General features: G+C 40.4%; 3 protein-coding genes across 4 annotated transcripts; all 3 read left to right on the top strand.

The window, feature by feature from the left end:
- The first annotated feature begins 283 nt into the window (after positions 1 to 283).
- LOC135598338 (uncharacterized) lies at positions 284 to 4,230 on the top strand. Its single transcript, XM_065091973.1, has 5 exons — positions 284 to 732; positions 2,770 to 2,855; positions 2,947 to 3,252; positions 3,406 to 3,489; positions 3,630 to 4,230. The coding sequence occupies exons 1-5, from the start codon at positions 307 to 309 to the stop codon at positions 4,036 to 4,038; spliced, it is 1,311 nt and encodes a 436-aa protein (XP_064948045.1). The 5' UTR covers positions 284 to 306; the 3' UTR covers positions 4,039 to 4,230.
- A 3,526-nt stretch (positions 4,231 to 7,756) lies between these two features.
- LOC103972694 (uncharacterized) lies at positions 7,757 to 11,599 on the top strand. The gene is made up of 6 exons (XM_009387038.3): positions 7,757 to 8,007; positions 9,508 to 9,841; positions 9,912 to 10,128; positions 10,201 to 10,738; positions 10,820 to 10,918; positions 11,119 to 11,599. Exons 1-6 carry the CDS (start codon positions 7,947 to 7,949, stop codon positions 11,373 to 11,375), a joined length of 1,506 nt encoding a protein of 501 aa, XP_009385313.1. The 5' UTR covers positions 7,757 to 7,946; the 3' UTR covers positions 11,376 to 11,599.
- Positions 11,600 to 14,357: 2,758 nt separating this feature from the next.
- LOC135598352 (spermidine synthase 2-like) lies at positions 14,358 to 18,643 on the top strand. 2 transcript variants are annotated; one of them, XM_065092010.1, is made up of 9 exons: positions 14,358 to 14,659; positions 15,164 to 15,240; positions 15,358 to 15,480; positions 16,993 to 17,097; positions 17,343 to 17,415; positions 17,696 to 17,767; positions 17,837 to 18,032; positions 18,127 to 18,256; positions 18,344 to 18,643. In XM_065092010.1, the coding sequence occupies exons 1-9, from the start codon at positions 14,446 to 14,448 to the stop codon at positions 18,407 to 18,409; spliced, it is 1,056 nt and encodes a 351-aa protein (XP_064948082.1). In that variant the 5' UTR covers positions 14,358 to 14,445; the 3' UTR covers positions 18,410 to 18,643. The 2 variants fall into 2 exon arrangements, with proteins under 2 accessions (XP_064948082.1, XP_064948075.1); XM_065092003.1 differs by having other exon boundaries at positions 14,400 to 14,659; positions 15,164 to 15,480.
- The last annotated feature ends 51 nt before the right edge of the window (positions 18,644 to 18,694 follow it).

Here is an 18,694-nt window from a genome sequence, read left to right as displayed (position 1 = left end):
TAAATATTTGAAGACGTAGTCGAATACACCATCTTTAGATAAGTCATATATATTTATTTATATATAACAAACCCCTCAATAATTAAGACAAACATTTACAGTCTCATTTCATTTTATTTCCTCTCTCTTTCATGGCGGCTTAAAATAAAGGGAAGGCGACTAATCCGAATTGTCCATGTCAACGGTCCGCCGTCGATGTGGAAAGCGGGCGTGGAATGGACGGTGGCGTGCTTCAGCGGTTGCATGAAAGGGTGCCCACATTAACATAAGCGCTTCCCGTTCCCCGTTCCCGATTCCCCTCCCCCTATGATAAGACACCTCGTTTCAGGCCCATCGTTCTGCCGCTGCCGCTGCTCTCCATCTCGCGGTCGTGGGGTTCGCACTGCGTCGAACCATCTTCGCCCACCCGCTTCCATGGCTTCACCCTCCGCCTCCTCCGCGATCGCCTTCTCCGGCGGCGAAGGGGGAGGCTCGCGAACGAACGAACCCGTTTCCGGGGCCGTCTCTGCCCCCGAGGCCGCCGCGGGGGAGGATGCGGAGTACGGGTTCCAGCGGCGGGGGTTCGGTAAGGGACCGCTCGTGGGGACGGTCCACCAGTACGATCGGCACCTGTTCCTCTGCTACAAGTCGCCGGAGGTCTGGCCACCGAACGTCGAGGGGTCGGAGTCCGACCTCTTGCCGAGGTCGCTGGCGGGCGAGATCAAGACCTGGCAGTCTTCGATCGACAAGAAGGTGAGCCCCTTTATCCGAAATCATTGGCGCTCTGTGATCTTGGGTTTCAGTATCCCATGGGGAACTGTTCTTTCTCCTTCCTATTGGAAGGTTTCTTTGGTATATTCACAAGAACTTAGGTGTTTGGAATGCGGACTTTATATCAAAAGATTCGATTTTTAACCTTGAGAGGATCAGCCCTCACAGGGGAACTGTAGATGTTTTGCTCTCGAACTCCAAAAGTGGTACTTTTGGTTTCCGATTGATTCGAGATCTATGTTCTTTGATCATTCAATTAATATCTTTAAGGGACAGGGTTGGATTTAGAAGATATGGTTAGTTTTATTTATGGTTGCCCAGTCATTTATTAGCTACCAGAAGCATAAAATTGGTTGACATTATATTTTCTTGGGATGCATTTAGTTCGCCCAACTTTTCATGTTAAATATGTTTAGGCGCATTCTTTTCATCATTAGATCTCGGTTGAAACATGTTCTTCCCATGAAATAGAATGTTTATTCGCAATGTGTTGGTACCTTAACATGATTACTATGGTGATCTTTTGTATATTTTGGCATTTAGGTTTAAGCCACAAATACATATCATGTTATAGGTTATAGCACTGTCCTCAGCTTATGATATTCTGGATTGATACATCTGATAAGAGTTGTGTTCCTTGATACATATCATCAATCTTTTCCTTAACTCGCTTGGCCTTATGATGATGTAGGCTCAAGCTTTCTAATGTTCTCACGTTAGATAAACTTTCCACACTAGTTTTCCATTTTAGGCTTGCTTCTCTCATATATTCAAAAACAACAAATACTCAATGATTAGAAGTATGTCATCAATATAATGTATTATATTTCTATTGCTGTTGCTATGGGAACATTAAAGTCAGCAAATAGCTTAGCAAGATCAGAGCATGTTACCTAATACCTGCGACTCATGTCGGACAGGGATTCGTAATCGACATGATAAGACACACATCCTTTTTTATTTTTTATTTTTTAATTCGTTGGATACAGCGTTTGCGTGTAAAGGAACCCTTCTTCCTCTTCGGCTTGGCTTACCTTCTTCCTCATCGTGATAATCTCTGCCCCAACCACACCTGTAAAAGGGGTAGGCTCTACCCCCAACCCGAGTGCCCCCCATACCACCACCACCCGTCAGCCACCTCTACTCTGACTCTCGAGCGAACCGGAGGTTTCAACACTCCTTCCTCGACGACCCACCTACGAGTGACCCGGTGGCCGTTGTCAAGTCACGTGCTCTCGAGCCCACGTCCCATGTCCATATCCATACTTCTTAGCCTCATACACTCACCCACCACATTCCAGAACATTTCACCTTTCAATTATATATGTTTCCACATGTAGTTGTGTGACACTAACATTTAAATATGTTTGATGTGGCTATATATAGAGATACTCGTAATTGAAGTAATGTGGCTTGTGATTCTAGTAGTAGCAAAACCTAATACCATGCAATGTTGACCCACTCTTGCTATACATCAGAGACTTTCAGTTCTTGTAGAGAGTTAAACCTCTTTTGAATTAAGGTGTCTATTAAGTGTTTCCAGTTTCTACAGTTCTTCATTAATTATCCAAAAGTTGCACATAAATAAATCACCCCTGCTCTAAGAGCTGCTTCCTGTGTATATCTGTTATTTGGATTCTCTGATTGGCTAATTTGGTGAAATATTTAACTTCTAGTTGCTTCAATATATCATATGACTATTTGCATTTGTAGTAAGGGGGAACATTGCATTGCTTCTAATTTTATCAACCTGTCATGGATCATTAATTTGTTTTAGATTTATGACTATTTTGTCTGAAAAATATCTTTCGTTTGTAAATGTTGATGCTAATGCGTGCTCTCTGTCATGCACATACATGGATATAATAGCACATGAAAAAAAAAATTCTTTCTGTATGCCAAGTTGCCAACATTGATGTATCTTCTCCAAAAATCCACTTCCTTCATAAAATTATACTACAAGTATGTTTTGCTCACGCTTTGTGCCATTTTTTTTGTTTTTTGCATTATTTCCTTCAGACTCGTCTTACCATATGTCAAGGAGAGGATGGCACTGATTTCTCAAATGGTGATGTCTTGATCTTCCCAGATATGTTAAGATACAGGTAAAGCAACCTATCAATAGTTTGTTTGCAAAATGCAGCACGGGAATGTCAATCATGTTTCTTAGGCTTGTGCTGGACTTATTGTTTGCAGGCAACTAACGCATTCAGATGTTGAACATTTTGTTGATGAAGTGCTTAAGAAAAACTCTAAGTGGCTTCCAAATCCACCTGAGCCACTTTCAGGTTCATATGTTTTTGTATGTGCTCATGGAAGCCGAGATCGCAGGTGTGGTGTTTGTGGCCCTGTTCTGATGCAACGATTTAAGGAAGAGATATCATCACGGGGTCTACAGGGTCAAGTATTTGTCAGCCCTTGCTCGCACATTGGTGGACACAAGTATGCAGGAAACGTTATAATATATAGCCCAAATGATAATGGAGAAGTGTCTGGACATTGGTAAGGAGAAGCTTTCAGGTGGTTTGAGTTGTTTTACTGTCATCACATTGGTAGCTGTCTTCTTCGTTCTTCGTAGTGTCTATGAAGATACTGTTGTCATTATAATGTATTACATTAGAAGTAAACAAATGGTTTTTGTTTTTCCGTGGTAAGGTATGGATATGTGACTCCAGATGACGTGCCTATATTGATGGAACAGCACATTGGAAAAGGAAAGATTGTAGACCATCTTTGGAGGTACCTCTTCACTTTCATCTATGTTATTGTTCTTTTGCATTGCCTTATGTCACAAAGTATATCATGCGGAAGTAGATATTTACTAACTCTGGAAGAAAGTGAATTGATGTACAAGCTCAATGAGGTGAACATTGGTACAGGGGGCAGATGGGCTTGTCCGTCGATGAACAGAAAGCTGCTCAGAATCTAAGGTTACAGCTTGATGGGGGATTGGACGAAAGCACTCACAAAGTATCCACCGATACCACCGGGGTCAGTGTAGGCGGTTGCTGTCAAGGCATCGGTAATACTACTTGTTGCCAAGTTATGCCCAAGGAGAACCCCGAAAACCACATTGCACAAGAGCAGGAGGCTCGAGACATTGCACAGAAGAGCAGTGGCAAGGATAGCAATGCTGGCAACAGCAAAGAAGCCTGCACGGGGAAGCTCCATGCGATATCTACCTGGTTCAAGAGCTGGGAACGAGAGGAAACTTACGCGGCCCTAGCGGTTGTTTCAGCCATTGCTTCTGTTGCCGTTGCGTATAGCTGTTACAGGCAGCTCAGATGAGAGTGCACCGATGTTCATCGTGTTTTGTTCTAACTCGTGTTGCGATATTTGATGCTTTCGAATGTGCCATCCTTGTAAGGCACCACTACTTTTCAGCTTGCATGATAGAATAAGAAATAATGTATGGTGGTGAAAAACCTGGTAATTATCCATACATTTATTCGAAATAATATACGCGACATTACTTGTTAATAGCTATGAGTAAATGCTTCTGGCTTATGTATCTTCTCTTACAGTAACTGGTGTCTCGTGATTATGCTTGTCGGGTGTTCCTTCTCAATCAGAAACAGTGAAGAAGATTGAGTCAATGTTCTCGTGATCTGAGTCGAAGCGCAAGGCCGCTCGCGAGCAGGCGTTTCATGCCTACCCGATCTGTGCTGATTGGCCTCATCTACCACTAAGCCAAGGAAGAATATAGCCCAATATTTTAAATTTGGATTTGTGTTCCATCAACGAAGTGTCGACGTAACCTTCCGAGAGCGAGAAGGTTCAGTTAATCTCGCAGTCATGGTTAGAGATACTGCCCGCATTCCATCACAATCACGATCAGGAAGATAAACTAGAATAGGTTTATCTCTTCTTCCCTCCCCCTCCGCCTTTTCCCCATAGTCAAGCTGGAATAGCTATCCTTCCCCAAATCTCTCACTTAGCATCATATATTCCCACCAAATCGATAAACTTCAGGCGTTGGAATATCCATCTGCTTTGGATAAGCCAACCTTTCAATGGATGGTAGAAGCTGGAATATCTGCAAAGCTGGTACTTGTTTTTTCCTACAGTAACAGCTTCTGGATAGTAGCGCTGCCCTTACACCCTGTGGAACAACACAAGTCTCCTCAGAAATGGTGTGGAACAACACAAGCGAAGGAATCCCATCATGTTCTGATACATAAATCGTGCATTAATTCGATGAGAAATACCAAAGAGCACATTGTTTCTCAGAAATGGCTTTTCCTCCTCCCAAGGGTTATTCTACTACACTGCCAACCATTAGCACCGTCAATGGTTTGATGCATTTACTCTTTGGAAAGCTGGAGATAATCCCTGAAAGTGATATATCTCGTATTCAAAGGTTGGCATGCATTGATGCAAATTATATATATGCATGGCAGAAATTATAATGAAGGGATTCGGCCAGTGTGCATTCCAGAGAGCAAAGAGAGAGAGGTGAAGTGGAGGACCCCATGAGTTAGCCATAAATGTTCTACACTTTAACTGATAGGGACTTCCAAGCTTCAGCAATCCGTAACTTGGATGCGAGCATCCACCTTTCCCATTGTACCATTCATACAGAATGAACATCGGAAGTCACTGTCCAAATAGAAAAAGAAGAACCCATCAGAAAAAAGTGGACAAAGCATGCAGGATTTTCCAAAACCTGCACCTCATCAGGAATTATTTTTCAGGTCAAAAAGCTTGAGTTGGATTTCACATATATGTCTGCATGCTCTGAGAACAGTGTTCTTGTAAGCTGCTTTAACAAACCAGAAAGACAAGTATAGTGATGGAAGAACTTAACAGATGAGAATATTTTAGGATGGATTCCCTTCAGAACAGGAATCAGGAGAGAGGTATGAATCGGATAGACCCATTGTCCTGTTGAATTTGTGGAGCCTTGAAATAAATCCTTGTTCGGCTAAAAGAAGAAAGAAAGACACAAAAACAAATGCCACTGATCTCAAGAAATACGCTACCATATCAGCGGACATGATGCAGCAGATAAGGAACCATGCAATCGACAGCACCCGTTGGTTCTCATGTTCATCGTATACCGTCGTGTGGTCATGCAGCAGCTGATTCTTCCACTGTTTTTTTGTGTCTGCTGCTTCTCGTGTTCATTGCATGTCACACAACACAAGCTGAAGAACAACAAGAAGTGCATGCAGCCACACGCGAGGCTCATATCATTATTTCTACCATAAGATGAACAGCTGGAAACGAACTTGCTGCGACGAGCATTCCTGCTACGTCAACAACAAATGTTCGACACGTAGAGCGAGATGGACGAGCGAGTACACGGAGATTAAGCAGCGACAGTGCGGCTATCAGCGTCCAAGGCAGGGGTCTCGTGGCTTTCAAGATCCATGATGCGGCTCGCATGGAACTTGGCTATGAAGGCAGACGCCTTCCTGTCGACGTCCGGCTCGCCCACCCACCACCCTCGGTCCTCGTCGCTCGGCCGGACCTTCCTGGAGACGTACCCGTCCGACTCATCATCGTTGCACTTCGGCTTCACGAAGAGGCAGGAAGAGAACTTGAAAGACGACTGGCTTCCACCCATCTCTGTCTCTCTCTTTCTCTCTGTCTCCTTCCTTAGCGAGGTGTGGGGAGGGAGCTCTATCAGCTTGGGAGAAGAAAGCCTCCCTCATTTATAGGCAAGAGAACGGTGGAGGACCACGCCATAGATTCCGATTGTGATCGTGCCATTTGATGAGTGCAAACGTAAGATTCTGAAAATATATTATTTATTACAAAATTGAACGGTAAAAATGTTCGAATAGAAAAGAACTATCCATAGATAAAGTTAAGAGTACTCTTATAAAGATCTAATCGATATGTTTGTACAAAATTAACATCAGTTAACCTATCACCCAGTGAGAACAGTAAATTTAAGCTGTGTGCTTCATAGTGGGTTGAGATCAAAGGTTATCTTCTCCTATGGCTGCTGTGACTTCCGAATACTTGTGCTTCCTAACAAAGCACAGTAATAATCTGGGAAGGAGCTACAAGACACACATTAGAGATGAGAACAAAGAGTCACACACCCACATATCACCAGCGCATATACCAATGCATGAAACCATCATCCATTATGAAAGAAACAATATATTAAGAGTTCATATTCCATGATGAGAGAATCCAAGCCTTCTTTAGTGTACTTCATCTCAGTCTAACAAAAGATAATTTATCTTCCCTGCAACTAGCTGTGGCTGTATGTGAAGGTGCAGCATTCACTTTTTGGGTGAAAAGATTAAAAGTAATATTAGATGTAGACAGGAGAGTTATCATCAGTGTGAATCTGCAAAAGAATTATCAGATAATTTGCAAGTCAAAACACATTGAAGTAGATAAATTCCTTTATTACATGATGAATAGATTTAGAATCATTTCCTTCATGACTTGCAATCTGTCTGCCCATGATGATATCACTGCAAGGTATCTAAACTTTATTTTGGTGAACACTTTTATGGTTGCTTTCAGTAATCACATTTGTTTAAGACTCTTCTTAATCATGAAAAAGGTCAGGTCTATGCCCATGGCTGTGAGATTATTCTACTAGTTAAATTAGCCTCCTAATATGACATTTTTTCTTCAAATTTTAAGAAAATACTATTACTTTAGGATAAAAAGGGTACTTTGGTCTTTATGGCAAAATACAATAAAATAATGTTCACTCAAACAGGCCTTATTCTTTGTACAGTGAGGGTGGACCCCAGTGGTTTGTCTCTTCCCCACCCAAGTGAACGCGCACGTACGACGATTGGGTCGGAATTCGGACTCTCCTGCTGCTCCCAAATGTTAAAGAAAAGGAAGTTCACCCTAAAGACCCCACTTTTTACGCACAGCATGCGTGGACCCCAGCGAATTTGGCACTCCCTGCTGCTGCCAAGCTTCGCGTTGAATTGAGTCGGGTAGGATGTCGCCGTGCATTTAATTGCGATAGATACGGTGTCCGGCTGCGGCTCGTGCCTCGCACTTCTGCAGCTTCCTCGCCACTTCGGAAGCGTGTCACACATGCGGCGCTGACTACCTGAATCCGCCCAAATCAAGTCGATGTCACGCACGCAGCTCAATAGGGAGCGATTTCTTGCTTCCTGAGGAGCCCTACTGCACCGCATTCGCCGTCTTGTGTTGGGTTCGGCCGGCCTGCCAAGGAAGCTTCTGAGGAGGAGGAACAGAGAGGATCCATGGCGACGGCGCTCTTGCCTTCCTCCCCCTTCTCCGACCGTCTCCGGAGATCCTTCCCTGGTATGCTTCATCTGAACTCCACGAACCCTGTTGCTGTGTCGCGTTAATCCACTGTAGCAGTGCCAACAGGATCCTATCGTGACTGTCTAAGTTCCATTAACCTCATCTCTACCGAGAAAAACCTTTGTTCAAGATTGAATGATGATGGTTGGCTTGCCATCTAAAGCATACCCAGGGGTGGGATTTGACCCGAACCGATGAGTTCTTTGCAGCAGTATTTGCAGATTCATAATGCCCAATTATGTCGGATCTTTTAGATCTAATTTCGACAGTCTCAAGTGCCCGAGGGGCCCAAATTCTGATTTTTAGTGTCGCGGATTTCATGTGTAAAAGAGTCTTCATATTCTTAGTTTTGTGCTTAGCGCATAAAAGAGACTTTTGAAATAGAAAATTTAGTATTTCAAGGATAAATTCATGGAATAGGTATTTGTGGCTCTTTTAGGATATAAACAATGATCAGTTTCCTATTTTCTTAGAGTCGCATGGCTTGCGACTCATTGAGAAGATCGGCCATAGGTGGATAGCTTGTCTGGTATTGCTGCCTAAGTTTTGTTTGACAGCAAAACTAGCTAATGTAGGGAGGCTATGGCATAATCATTATTAGGTAAGGCTTTCAAATGTTGTTTTTTTTTTTTTCCTTTTTTTTGCATTTTAGTTGTGCTTAGTTATTTTGTGTATGTGAACTTAGATTTGGCACAGAACCTGATCTTACATTCTCAGATTTTAAATTTAGCCAACTACTGCCTATGCTTGTGTCTAAGAAACAATTGGCTGTAGGAGCTTCTGAAGAACACTACATGCTCTGGGGTAGAATTCAAACATTTAGCTAAAATCTCCGACTTTTTTGTTGTACCAGAAGCAACTTTGTAATCCTAAGTAGTTTGTTGCATCATGGTTTCAGGAAACCTTTTATAACTCATAGTTGTTATGATGTAAGTTGAGCTTGGTTTATGCTCTTCTATTTCTTCACATATATGAATGATGAAGTGATAATTAAAGGGTGCTTGAAATCTGAGACCTAGATGTGATTGAATGTGTTATTTTTTGTACACTAATAGGTTGTAATGAAGCAAGTAAGCTGTCTAGAACTGTTGACACGCAAAACTATTGTTTTTGAGAGAGTTAAAACATGTCTAATTTCTCATGATAGTCAACTGCTAGAGGGACTTCAGCTAGTCATGCTATCCATTCACTTGCTTTTTCCCATTCTTTTGAGGATAGTTGGTTATTTGCACTTAGTTATACAGGTTAAGCTGACTCAAATCAAACTTCTGACCTTCATACTTCTGTAGAGATTTTTGACTTTATATTAATATGCACTTATCTGTCTGTATAAGGATCACATCTGGGTTGAATCATGTTTCTCTAGTTGATATCTTTTGTTCATTTTCCTATGTAGGTTTTGGATGACCTAATTTAAAGGTGTCTTTCTAGACATCTGTTTCCGATATTCTATGAATAAATATGACAATCGATAATACTCACTATCTGTGTTTTTAGGTGTTGAAAGATCATTGCTTGGTTCAGCGCCAAGCCTAAAGTTTACAGTCCACAAAAATCTCTCCCACGCTCATGGACTAAGAACCAGAGCTGTTTATGGTGATGTAAACAAGGTAGAGATACCAAGACAATGGTACAATGTTGTTGCTGATCTCCCGATAAAACCTCCTCCAGCTCTGCATCCAAAGACTCACAAGCCACTTAAGCATGAGGATCTATCACCCCTTTTCCCGGATGAGTTGATTAGGCAAGAGTTGAGCGATGACAGGTTCATCCCTATACCAGATGAAGTTATTGACATCTATAAGCTGTGGCGCCCGACTCCTCTCATCAGGTTTGTCTTGTTGGATCCCATACATTCTGCCATATTGAACAGAAAGCTCAACTTCCTTACTGAATTATAGAGCTAAGAGACTGGAGAAACTTCTCGGGACACCTGCAAAAATCTACTACAAGTATGAGGGCACAAGTCCAGCTGGTTCACATAAACCCAATACCGCAGTTCCGCAAGCCTGGTATAATGCTCAGCAAGGAGTGAAAAATGTGGTGACTGAGACTGGTGCCGGGCAATGGGGTAGCTCTTTGGCCTTTGCATGCAGCCTGTTTGGTCTGAATTGTGAGGTAAGTGAGGAGATGTGTGTGTAATAATGTCTTTGTTCATGATATTAATCTGCCTTGCAACTTGGCATCCAGGTCTGGCAAGTCCGTGCATCCTATGACCAGAAACCTTACCGAAAATTAATGATGCAAACATGGGGAGCCCAAGTACATCCTTCACCTTCTAGTGTTACTAATACTGGAAGAAAAATCCTCCAGGAAGATCCTTCGAGCCCTGGTAGCTTAGGAATAGCAATCTCGGAGGCTGTTGAGGTTGCAGCTACTCATGAAGACACCAAGTATTGCCTGGGAAGTGTTCTGAATCATGTGTTGCTTCACCAAACTCTCATTGGCGAGGAGTGTCTTAGCCAACTAGAAGCACTAGGTGAGACCCCAGATGTGATCATAGGATGCACCGGTGGAGGGTCCAACTTTGGAGGCCTTACATTCCCTTTCATTCGGGAGATGCTCAAAGGAAGAATGGATCCCCTGATACGAGCTGTGGAGCCTGCAGCATGCCCCTCACTGACTGAAGGAGTCTATACCTATGATTATGGCGACACAGCTGGGATGACACCATTGATGAAGATGCATACTCTTGGTCATGACTTTGTTCCTGACCCAATTCATGCAGGTTTAAATTCATCAGTAGTTTGGACTCTTTTTTGTTGTCTCTTTATAAGTTTCAGGATATTGAACTTGTTCTGTGGTGTAGGTGGTTTGCGCTACCATGGAATGGCACCACTAATTTCACATGTTTATGAGATGGGGTTTATGGAGGCTATTGCGATACCTCAGACTGAGTGCTTTCAAGGTAACTGAACATAAGATTTTTGTGCTTTTCTTCAGTGTTACATAATATATATTTGTGTCTGTGTGTGTTACAGGGTCGGGTTCATTATTCCAATATGATATTTTTGTCGTCAGTTGCATGTATAAAGCAATATCGTGAGTTTGTGGTTGTCACTGCTAGAATCATTGGGTGTTTCTAAATTTCATCTTTGTCATTGCCAGCCGCATTGCAGTTTGCACGGACCGAAGGTCTAATTCCAGCTCCAGAGCCAACTCATGCTATTGCTGCTGCAATTAGAGAAGCACTGCACTGTAAAGACACAGGAGAGGAGAAAGTCATACTAATGGCTATGTGCGGTCATGGCCACTTTGACCTTGCTGCATACGAGAAATATTTGCAAGGAAACATGGTTGATCTGTCACACTCCAATGAGAAGGTACAAGCATCTTTAGCTGCCATCCCTCATATTGTGCCATGAAGCGCATGCACACGCACACATGCAGTAAAAATGGTGCCAAACTCTTTGCTGAACTTAAAGAGTTTGTTTTATCGATTACTGAATAGTTCTTATCTATCTGTATGGACAAGTTTTTATGATTGATTTCAGCTTACATTTGAACTTTTGTACTATTGAAATTTGGCTTACATTTTTGTCACTGAAGATTTTTGTGAGATAAAAAAATTGTTGCTAGATTGTTTCAATGTGATACAAATTTTATCAGGGTTTAGCAACTAAAACTTTAACTTCTTTGCTGAAGGTTTTCCGTTGATTGCTAAAACTCACATCTTTGAACTAAACACTTATCATCCCTTATTGTCTTATAGAATAATAGTTCCACACTCTGAAACCTTGCTTCTGAAACGAATATTACTCCATTAGCTTCTTATCAAGTTGAAGTTCCTGGTGAGAGACAAGTGTTTAAATTCATCAAAGTCAAAGATTTTGATCATATTATCGTATTATTTTGAGGAATATTACATCTCCATGTGCATACTTTGATATGGTTATGGTTTACATTGATTTGCAAATACAAAGACTATCCTCCAAGTTCAAATACTTTTTATCGAACAAGTGTTTAGTACAGCATGTTTGGAATAGCTCACTAGATAATCAAATCAATCATGAAATATCCATTCAAACTGAGACAAGTGGGCTTAAAATCTTCTTTCAATCATGCATGCAAAAATTAGTGGTTTTGAATAGAGTTGAAAGGTCATCTAATGAATCTTCCATGCTTTCTTGATGCACATATCAGTCTCTTTTGTTCTGTAAGTCTGCACTACAGCTTCATGCATTCCTTGCATCTTACTGCTTTTCTATCACCCCTTGCTATAGACCAGCTTCAAACAGGTATTTCCAGAAGTCTTGTTCCCTTGAACAATGCTTAATCCTGAGCTCATGATGACTCCGAATCAAGCTATTGATGATGAGTGTTGTCACTCTCTTTAGTCCTCTTCTCATAGACTCACTGTAGCAAGTTTTAGATATTGGTTGTGTTTACTTATCTTAAGTAGAGTCGCACAGATAAAAGTCCAAAAACAACATCCATCTTTTGTGGATGCCCAGAGCATCTGCTTTACCTTTTTATACTGTAAACTGGGACTTTGGGAGAAGTAATTGTCCTGCTCAAAGTTGGAGTCTTGGAGAAGACATCATGGATGTGGAAGCGAGAGTCCGATGATTCCTTCAATCATGGTCGAAGACAGCATCCCAGTACAAATCCCAATAAGGAAAAAATAAAACCAATCTTCATATATACAATAAGAACTATCTGAGAGGCCATTTCGATTAACATCACTGGAAATCGAAATATTTTCTCTAATTATCCGGATTCAAAATTTCATTATCCAATAAGGACTCGATCACATGATACAAGGGTTTTATTATTATTATTATTATTATTATTATTATTATTATTATTATTATTATTTACTTTCGATCTATTTATCTCGATACTTATCGAAAGTCTTTTCAATATAGTTAAATTTGATTTTAGTACATAAAACAATCTAAAAATCATTCAAGACAGGTCGTTTTTGTTCGCATGAGTGAGTGAAGCACGAAGCTATACCGTTTTATGTATCTTCCAAGGATTCTAAGAGTACTAAGATGATTGACGTTTCATTTTACGTGTATCAAGCAACAATACCATCCTATTTTTCGAATGTAATATTAAAAAAAGATTGACTCTCGTCTTTTATCGGATAACTCGAATCTGATTCCAACATTTTCTTTCTTTTTCTCTTCTCCGGCGGACCATCTCCTACAGCAGACTGATAGCATGTGAGCCTTTCTTCTCTGTCATATCCCAGCTTTCCCTGCTCTCACCACCGCCCCAAAAAAATGGCACCAGACGACATCTATGAACGCACTTGCAGCTTAAAAAAGGCCCCCCGATCGATTCATCCACTCACAAAAGACAGCAGCAAGCGTCTCTTTCTTCTGAAGCAGACCCCATCATTCCTGGCAAAGCAAGCTCCCAACTTTCAACGCAGTGATCGAGCTGCATGCAGCGTGTCTTCTGCAACGATGCCGCCAATCATTTTTGACATCCGAAGCTGGCAAACCTCTTCCACTGTTCCTTCTTGATTCGTTGGCTAATTCTGCCATAATTGGCGTGCAACTCATTGTTACAGTTCGATATCTGCAGAAACATGTAATCAAAAAGCAATTCATTACATGCCATTCGATATAGGAATATACACTTTAGATTGATTTAGTCCAAAAAAAAAAAAAATGATCAAGTTTTTTTTTATTATATCATTTTCTTCACTATCCTTTATCTCGTTCGTCGTGTCGCCCCTCTCGGAGGACGATGGAAGAGAGACAAAGAAAGAAGAAGAAAGCCACATAAGGTTCGATAATTTTAACTTGAACCGGTTTATCGATTCAAATATATTCAGAATTTTTTTTAAATATTTAAATAAAATATTTTATAAGAATAAAAACTAAAATTTAACTAAAAATATAGTTAAAAATAAATTGATAGTGATTTTTTTCTAGATAAATTACCCTTTGATATACACAACTAATGTTGAAGTTTATCATAGACAATAACATGGAAATCAACCTCTTTTATTCTCAAATTTAACACTGAAAAGGAAAATAAATAATTAATTAATTTGGGGACACATGTCCATGATGATTCCACATGTTCCAAAGGATAGGTGAGAATAAATAAAGGGTACTCCAAAAGTCTCAGAATGCCAACCCTAATTGAGACCCCTATCATATGCGTTTCATGTTGTCATTATAATATGTTTTTGGTACCAAAACTCTTTATGGGAACAAAACAATTTACAGTCTGCCTATTTATCACATTATGTGGGTATATTTCAAGGCATACATACTAATCTTATTGAGATTAATATGTAGTAGAGAGAATAAGGGTAAATAAGTCATTTCGTATTTGAATGCACAATTTATAGGGGTATATTTGATAAACCATAACTTTGAGGTGGCTAATATAGAAATATAAACGCGTCTACAACCAAGGGATTGAGTACTCGAGGCACAGAGCGACAGCGTTGGGCGGCAGCGTCGGAAGATGGAGCTCGAAGGCGGCATGGCGGCTGTCGGCGAGGAGGAGGAGGAGGAGGCGGCGGCGGCGAAGAAGAGGGCGAGGCCGAGCGAGGAGGTCGATGGCGAGTGCCAAAGCGATGGTGTTCCGGAAGCACCTTCCGCGGAGCACGGGAAGCCGGCGGACGGCGTCTCCTCTGTCATCCCCGGGTGGTTCTCCGAGATAAGCCCACTGTGGCCAGGTCCCTCCGCCCTCTTTTTCTTGATCCCCTTGGGAGTCGGTGCGGTCTGGATTTTGCGTCCGAACCCTCTTCTGTGATGCTCTTGCAGCGTTCTCGCTGCCCCTGCGTTACTCTGATGCATCGAACTCTGTTGAACTTCGATGGATAATTCGTGGATATGAAGGGGTGTTAGTGTATCATATGAGCGAATGCTACTGACACAAATGATTCTTGATAGCCTTTCTTTTGTGTGGTCTGCCTTTTTTGTGCTTCTTGACAACTTTGGTGAGGGTTTTCTCCGCTTAATGTCTCAGTTAGAGGCGCTCCCGTGCGTTCTGAAACTACATGTTCTGTGTCGAAGAAAGCAGTTTTATTGCACGAGCTTACCAAAACAACATTTTCTTGCACATAATTTGGAATTACATATTTTTTTGCTTTTGGTTTCCTGTAAGGATTCAGTGCAGGAATTATTGTTTATTTCTTGCAGCATTTCATCTGTAGTATGACCATTGATATCTTTTGCAGGAGAGGCTCACTCTCTAAAGGTGGAAAAGGTACTGTTTCAAGGAAAGTCAGATTACCAAAATGTGATGGTATTTCAGGTGATTATCACTTTTGAGTGGCGTGTCGTTGGATTTTTCGTTGTTAATGTGACATTTGTTGAACTTAAATATTCTAGTCATGCTAAGCATAAAATATTTATGTTGTTTTGGTGGCAGTCGTCCACATACGGCAGAGTGCTTGTTTTGGATGGAGTGATTCAAGTAACAGAAAGGGATGAATGTGCCTACCAAGAAATGATTACTCATCTTCCACTTTGCTCGATCCCGAATCCTAAAAAGGTACTTTAGCAAATCAAGTGATGAAGGTCATATCTTTGTAAGATTATCTTGTACTAACAAACTTCCTTTAGATTCGAGACGATTGTTCTGCATATGAGCTCCATGGAACTGTTGCTAGATTTCAGATACTTGTAGTTCTATGAAGAAAAGGAACTGAACTAAATATGTTTGTTCATTATATGTGTGGCTATTTGGTAACTATTTAGCGTGAACTATGTAGTCATGCAGCAATTTTTGCTCCTGCCATCTCAAGTGATTTGTAGTTTGTACTGACCTGGAAAGCATAATGAACGTCTTGTTTCTTAACAATTAGTGAAAAATCCAGCTTTGGCTGTTGGGACATTATCAGACTGACAATTGCTTGCTATAACTACATGCTTTTAACTGAAAACTTCCTCCTATGACATAGCATTGGGTTCTGTGAGATATCTCTATTCAGCTTCTGCACACAATCTTATTTCTATCTGTCTCTATGTCTATTTATGGAAGAACATCAAAATTTTTTGTGGGCTTCTACATGATCTCTGCTAATTGAGCAGCTTGTCTTTCCCAATGACTGAATCCATTTCTTCCAATCGTCTATTATATGTATTTCCTTGGTTTCAAATGGTGGTCAATTTTTTTCTCGGTATTGGTTACATTCTAGAATTGCCCCTTTTTTCCTTATCTTTGTAAACGGAAACTGCATTCACCGGCTTGAAATAGGTTTCTTTTGAGTTGAAAGCAGCATATGATCTTATAAGACTTCGATTTGCGTTAATGTTGGAAGAATCATTAGAATCGTTTTAAAATTTGCAGTTTATTGGTTACTTTAAAATTGAGGACAAGCCTTGACTCCTTAGTGACCTAGGTGACCAGCCTGTAGCTCACATAAATAGTCTCTCTGCTTGTAGGGGTATATTGACCCTCTCTATACCTTGCATTAGCTAGAGCACCATGCACTGGTCATCCTTTCTTAACTAATGTAGTTAGTTTGCTTTGTGAACCTATCAGTTGTTGGGTTAACTAAGTTCACCAAGCGTATACATCTTGGCCATGCTCACCTTTTTCTGTAGGGAAGGAACTGTCTTTCTTAACTTTATCATATTTTACTAAATTTATCCTTGATTCATAATATAGAAGCCTTGATAGTAAACTGGCAAAAGATTTCTATTATACTTTTAATGGACACTTGTTGATATTAATTTGTTTAGCATTTACTTGTGATATAAATGGTCTGCTGTTTTGCATGATACGTTGTTAACTTGAAAAAAATGTCCTGGTTCTAGGAAAGTTTATTAATTTTGTTATTTCATCAATTGAATGTCTTTTATTTGGCTTTTTTTCATTCATCTTTATTTGAATATTTTAACTTTGTACTTATTAGGTAGTTTTTGTTCAACTTATGGAAAAGACAATTTAATGTTCCTTAGCAATTCAAAGAACTTACATGAATTTGATAGGAACCTGCTTGCTCTCTAGATTTAAAGTTTCTACATGTCTTATGAATTTTATTAACTGAAATTGTTTCAGGTTTTGGTTATTGGCGGTGGTGATGGTGGTGTATTGCGAGAAGTATCACGCTACTCTTCTGTGGAGCAAATAGACATATGTGAAATTGATAAGATGGTTGTTGATGTGAGTAAAATGAACTTATTGTACTTGTAGCTTAGCATTTGCTATGTATCTGCATGTCATGATGATTTAAGAGCCTTTTGTTTCTAATAGTTTCAAGTGTTTCCACATGGTCTTGAAATTTGCAATACTTAAGGAAAGTAAAACCTCGAAGACTTTCCGCACCTGGTTGTTGGATACTGTTATAGACAAACCTCAAATTTTGACAAGTTACAGATTTATATAGTTATTGTCTCTTCTTTTGATAGGTTTCCAAGCAATTCTTTCCGCACCTGGCCGTTGGATACGAAGATCCTCGTGTTACTCTACACATTGGTGATGGTAAGTGACTTCTGTTAGTTGTTGTATAGTTAGTCCTGTATATATTAACAGAATGATCTGGTTAACCATTTGTGCGCATATGCAAATGATTTCAAGTCGTTTTTGTTGCAAAGATATACCCACATACATCAAAATCCAAATATGACTAGACAACCTTCAGGTTTAATATTTTGTGCCTTGCCGAACACAGTATATCATTGCTATTATACTTGACTTCAAAAAAATAATTACAGTCTTTGCAGAATCGTAAGCTATTTCATCTTTTGTCTCAAACTTTTAGGAGTTGCATTTATCAAAGGTGTTCCTGAAGGTACTTACGACGCGGTCATTGTAGACTCATCCGATCCAATAGGTATACACTAGTAAATCTTTTCTGCCTTTTTTGTTTCCTGAGAACTTTCTAATTTCTTTACTTGTTCAGGTCCAGCTCAAGAACTTTTCGAGAAGCCTTTCTTTGAATCAATTGCTAAAGTTCTTCGTCCAGGAGGAGTTTTGTGCACACAAGCAGAGAGCATATGGCTTCATATGCAGCTCATCGAAGGCATCTTATCTGCCTGTCGTCAAGTCTTTAAGGGCTCTGTGAATTATGCTTGGACAACTGTACCTACGTACCCAAGGTATGCATGTCAATCACACGAGTTTTCTCAGGTTGTTCTCTTGGAGTTGCTTAATGAAACAGGTATGGTTTCTGTTGATGGTTTATGAATGAAGTGGAGTGATCGGTTTCATGCTTTGCTCCACCGAGGGGCCACCAGTCGATTTCCAGCATCCTGTGAACCACATTGATGAGGATGAGGTTTCCAAGAAATCTAAAGGACCCTTGAAGTTTTACAATTCCGAGGTATTTCTCATTGCAAGAAATGATTCCTTGGTGATTAACCATTTCTTTTATGCACCGAATTCCTAAATTATCTGGCTTTTCTCTCAGATCCATTCTGCTGCGTTCTGTTTGCCATCTTTCGCGAAGAGGATTATTGGTTCTGAAGCTCACTAATGTCTCCTCAATGACATAAAGATGAGATGAAAAGGTGCAGGGTGCGGGAACTTCATACTTTTGTGGCTCATCCATGCTCTATATTAGTTCAAAACTCATGGATGCCATGAGGAAAAAATTCTATCGATTCAGACTAGTCTTTTATCATAATTCAAAGAACACCCATCTACTCAACAAATTCTTCTAGAATGATTTCTAGTATCGAATGAAGAGTTATTGGTTTTGAAGCATTAATTGTGATATTTACTCTTATTTCCTCAAAATTGTAGCACTATATGAAGTTCT

This window comes from Musa acuminata, chromosome BXJ1-2, assembly GCF_036884655.1.
Source record: "Musa acuminata AAA Group cultivar baxijiao chromosome BXJ1-2, Cavendish_Baxijiao_AAA, whole genome shotgun sequence".
NCBI classification, from domain to species: Eukaryota; Viridiplantae; Streptophyta; class Magnoliopsida; order Zingiberales; family Musaceae; genus Musa; species Musa acuminata.
The sequence above is the reverse complement of the archived record's forward strand: the minus strand, read 5'-3'. Positions and strand labels throughout refer to the sequence as shown.

Excerpts from the sequence above, each read along its gene's own strand:
- LOC135598338 (XM_065091973.1), top strand. The coding sequence starts at position 307 with ATGATAAGACACCTCGTTTCAGGCCCATCGTTCTGCCGCTGCCGCTGC. Across the intron at positions 2,856-2,946 it reads CCAGATATGTTAAGATACAG|GCAACTAACGCATTCAGATG; the intron begins GTAAAGCAACCT and ends TATTGTTTGCAG. Across the intron at positions 3,253-3,405 it reads GGAGAAGTGTCTGGACATTG|GTATGGATATGTGACTCCAG; the intron begins GTAAGGAGAAGC and ends TTCCGTGGTAAG.
- LOC103972694 (XM_009387038.3), top strand. The coding sequence starts at position 7,947 with ATGGCGACGGCGCTCTTGCCTTCCTCCCCCTTCTCCGACCGTCTCCGG. Across the intron at positions 10,129-10,200 it reads TGTTTGGTCTGAATTGTGAG|GTCTGGCAAGTCCGTGCATC; the intron begins GTAAGTGAGGAG and ends CTTGGCATCCAG. Across the intron at positions 10,919-11,118 it reads TCAGACTGAGTGCTTTCAAG|CCGCATTGCAGTTTGCACGG; the intron begins GTAACTGAACAT and ends TGTCATTGCCAG.
- LOC135598352 (XM_065092003.1), top strand. The coding sequence starts at position 14,446 with ATGGAGCTCGAAGGCGGCATGGCGGCTGTCGGCGAGGAGGAGGAGGAG. Across the intron at positions 18,033-18,126 it reads ACTGTACCTACGTACCCAAG|TGGAGTGATCGGTTTCATGC; the intron begins GTATGCATGTCA and ends TTATGAATGAAG. Across the intron at positions 18,257-18,343 it reads TGAAGTTTTACAATTCCGAG|ATCCATTCTGCTGCGTTCTG; the intron begins GTATTTCTCATT and ends CTTTTCTCTCAG.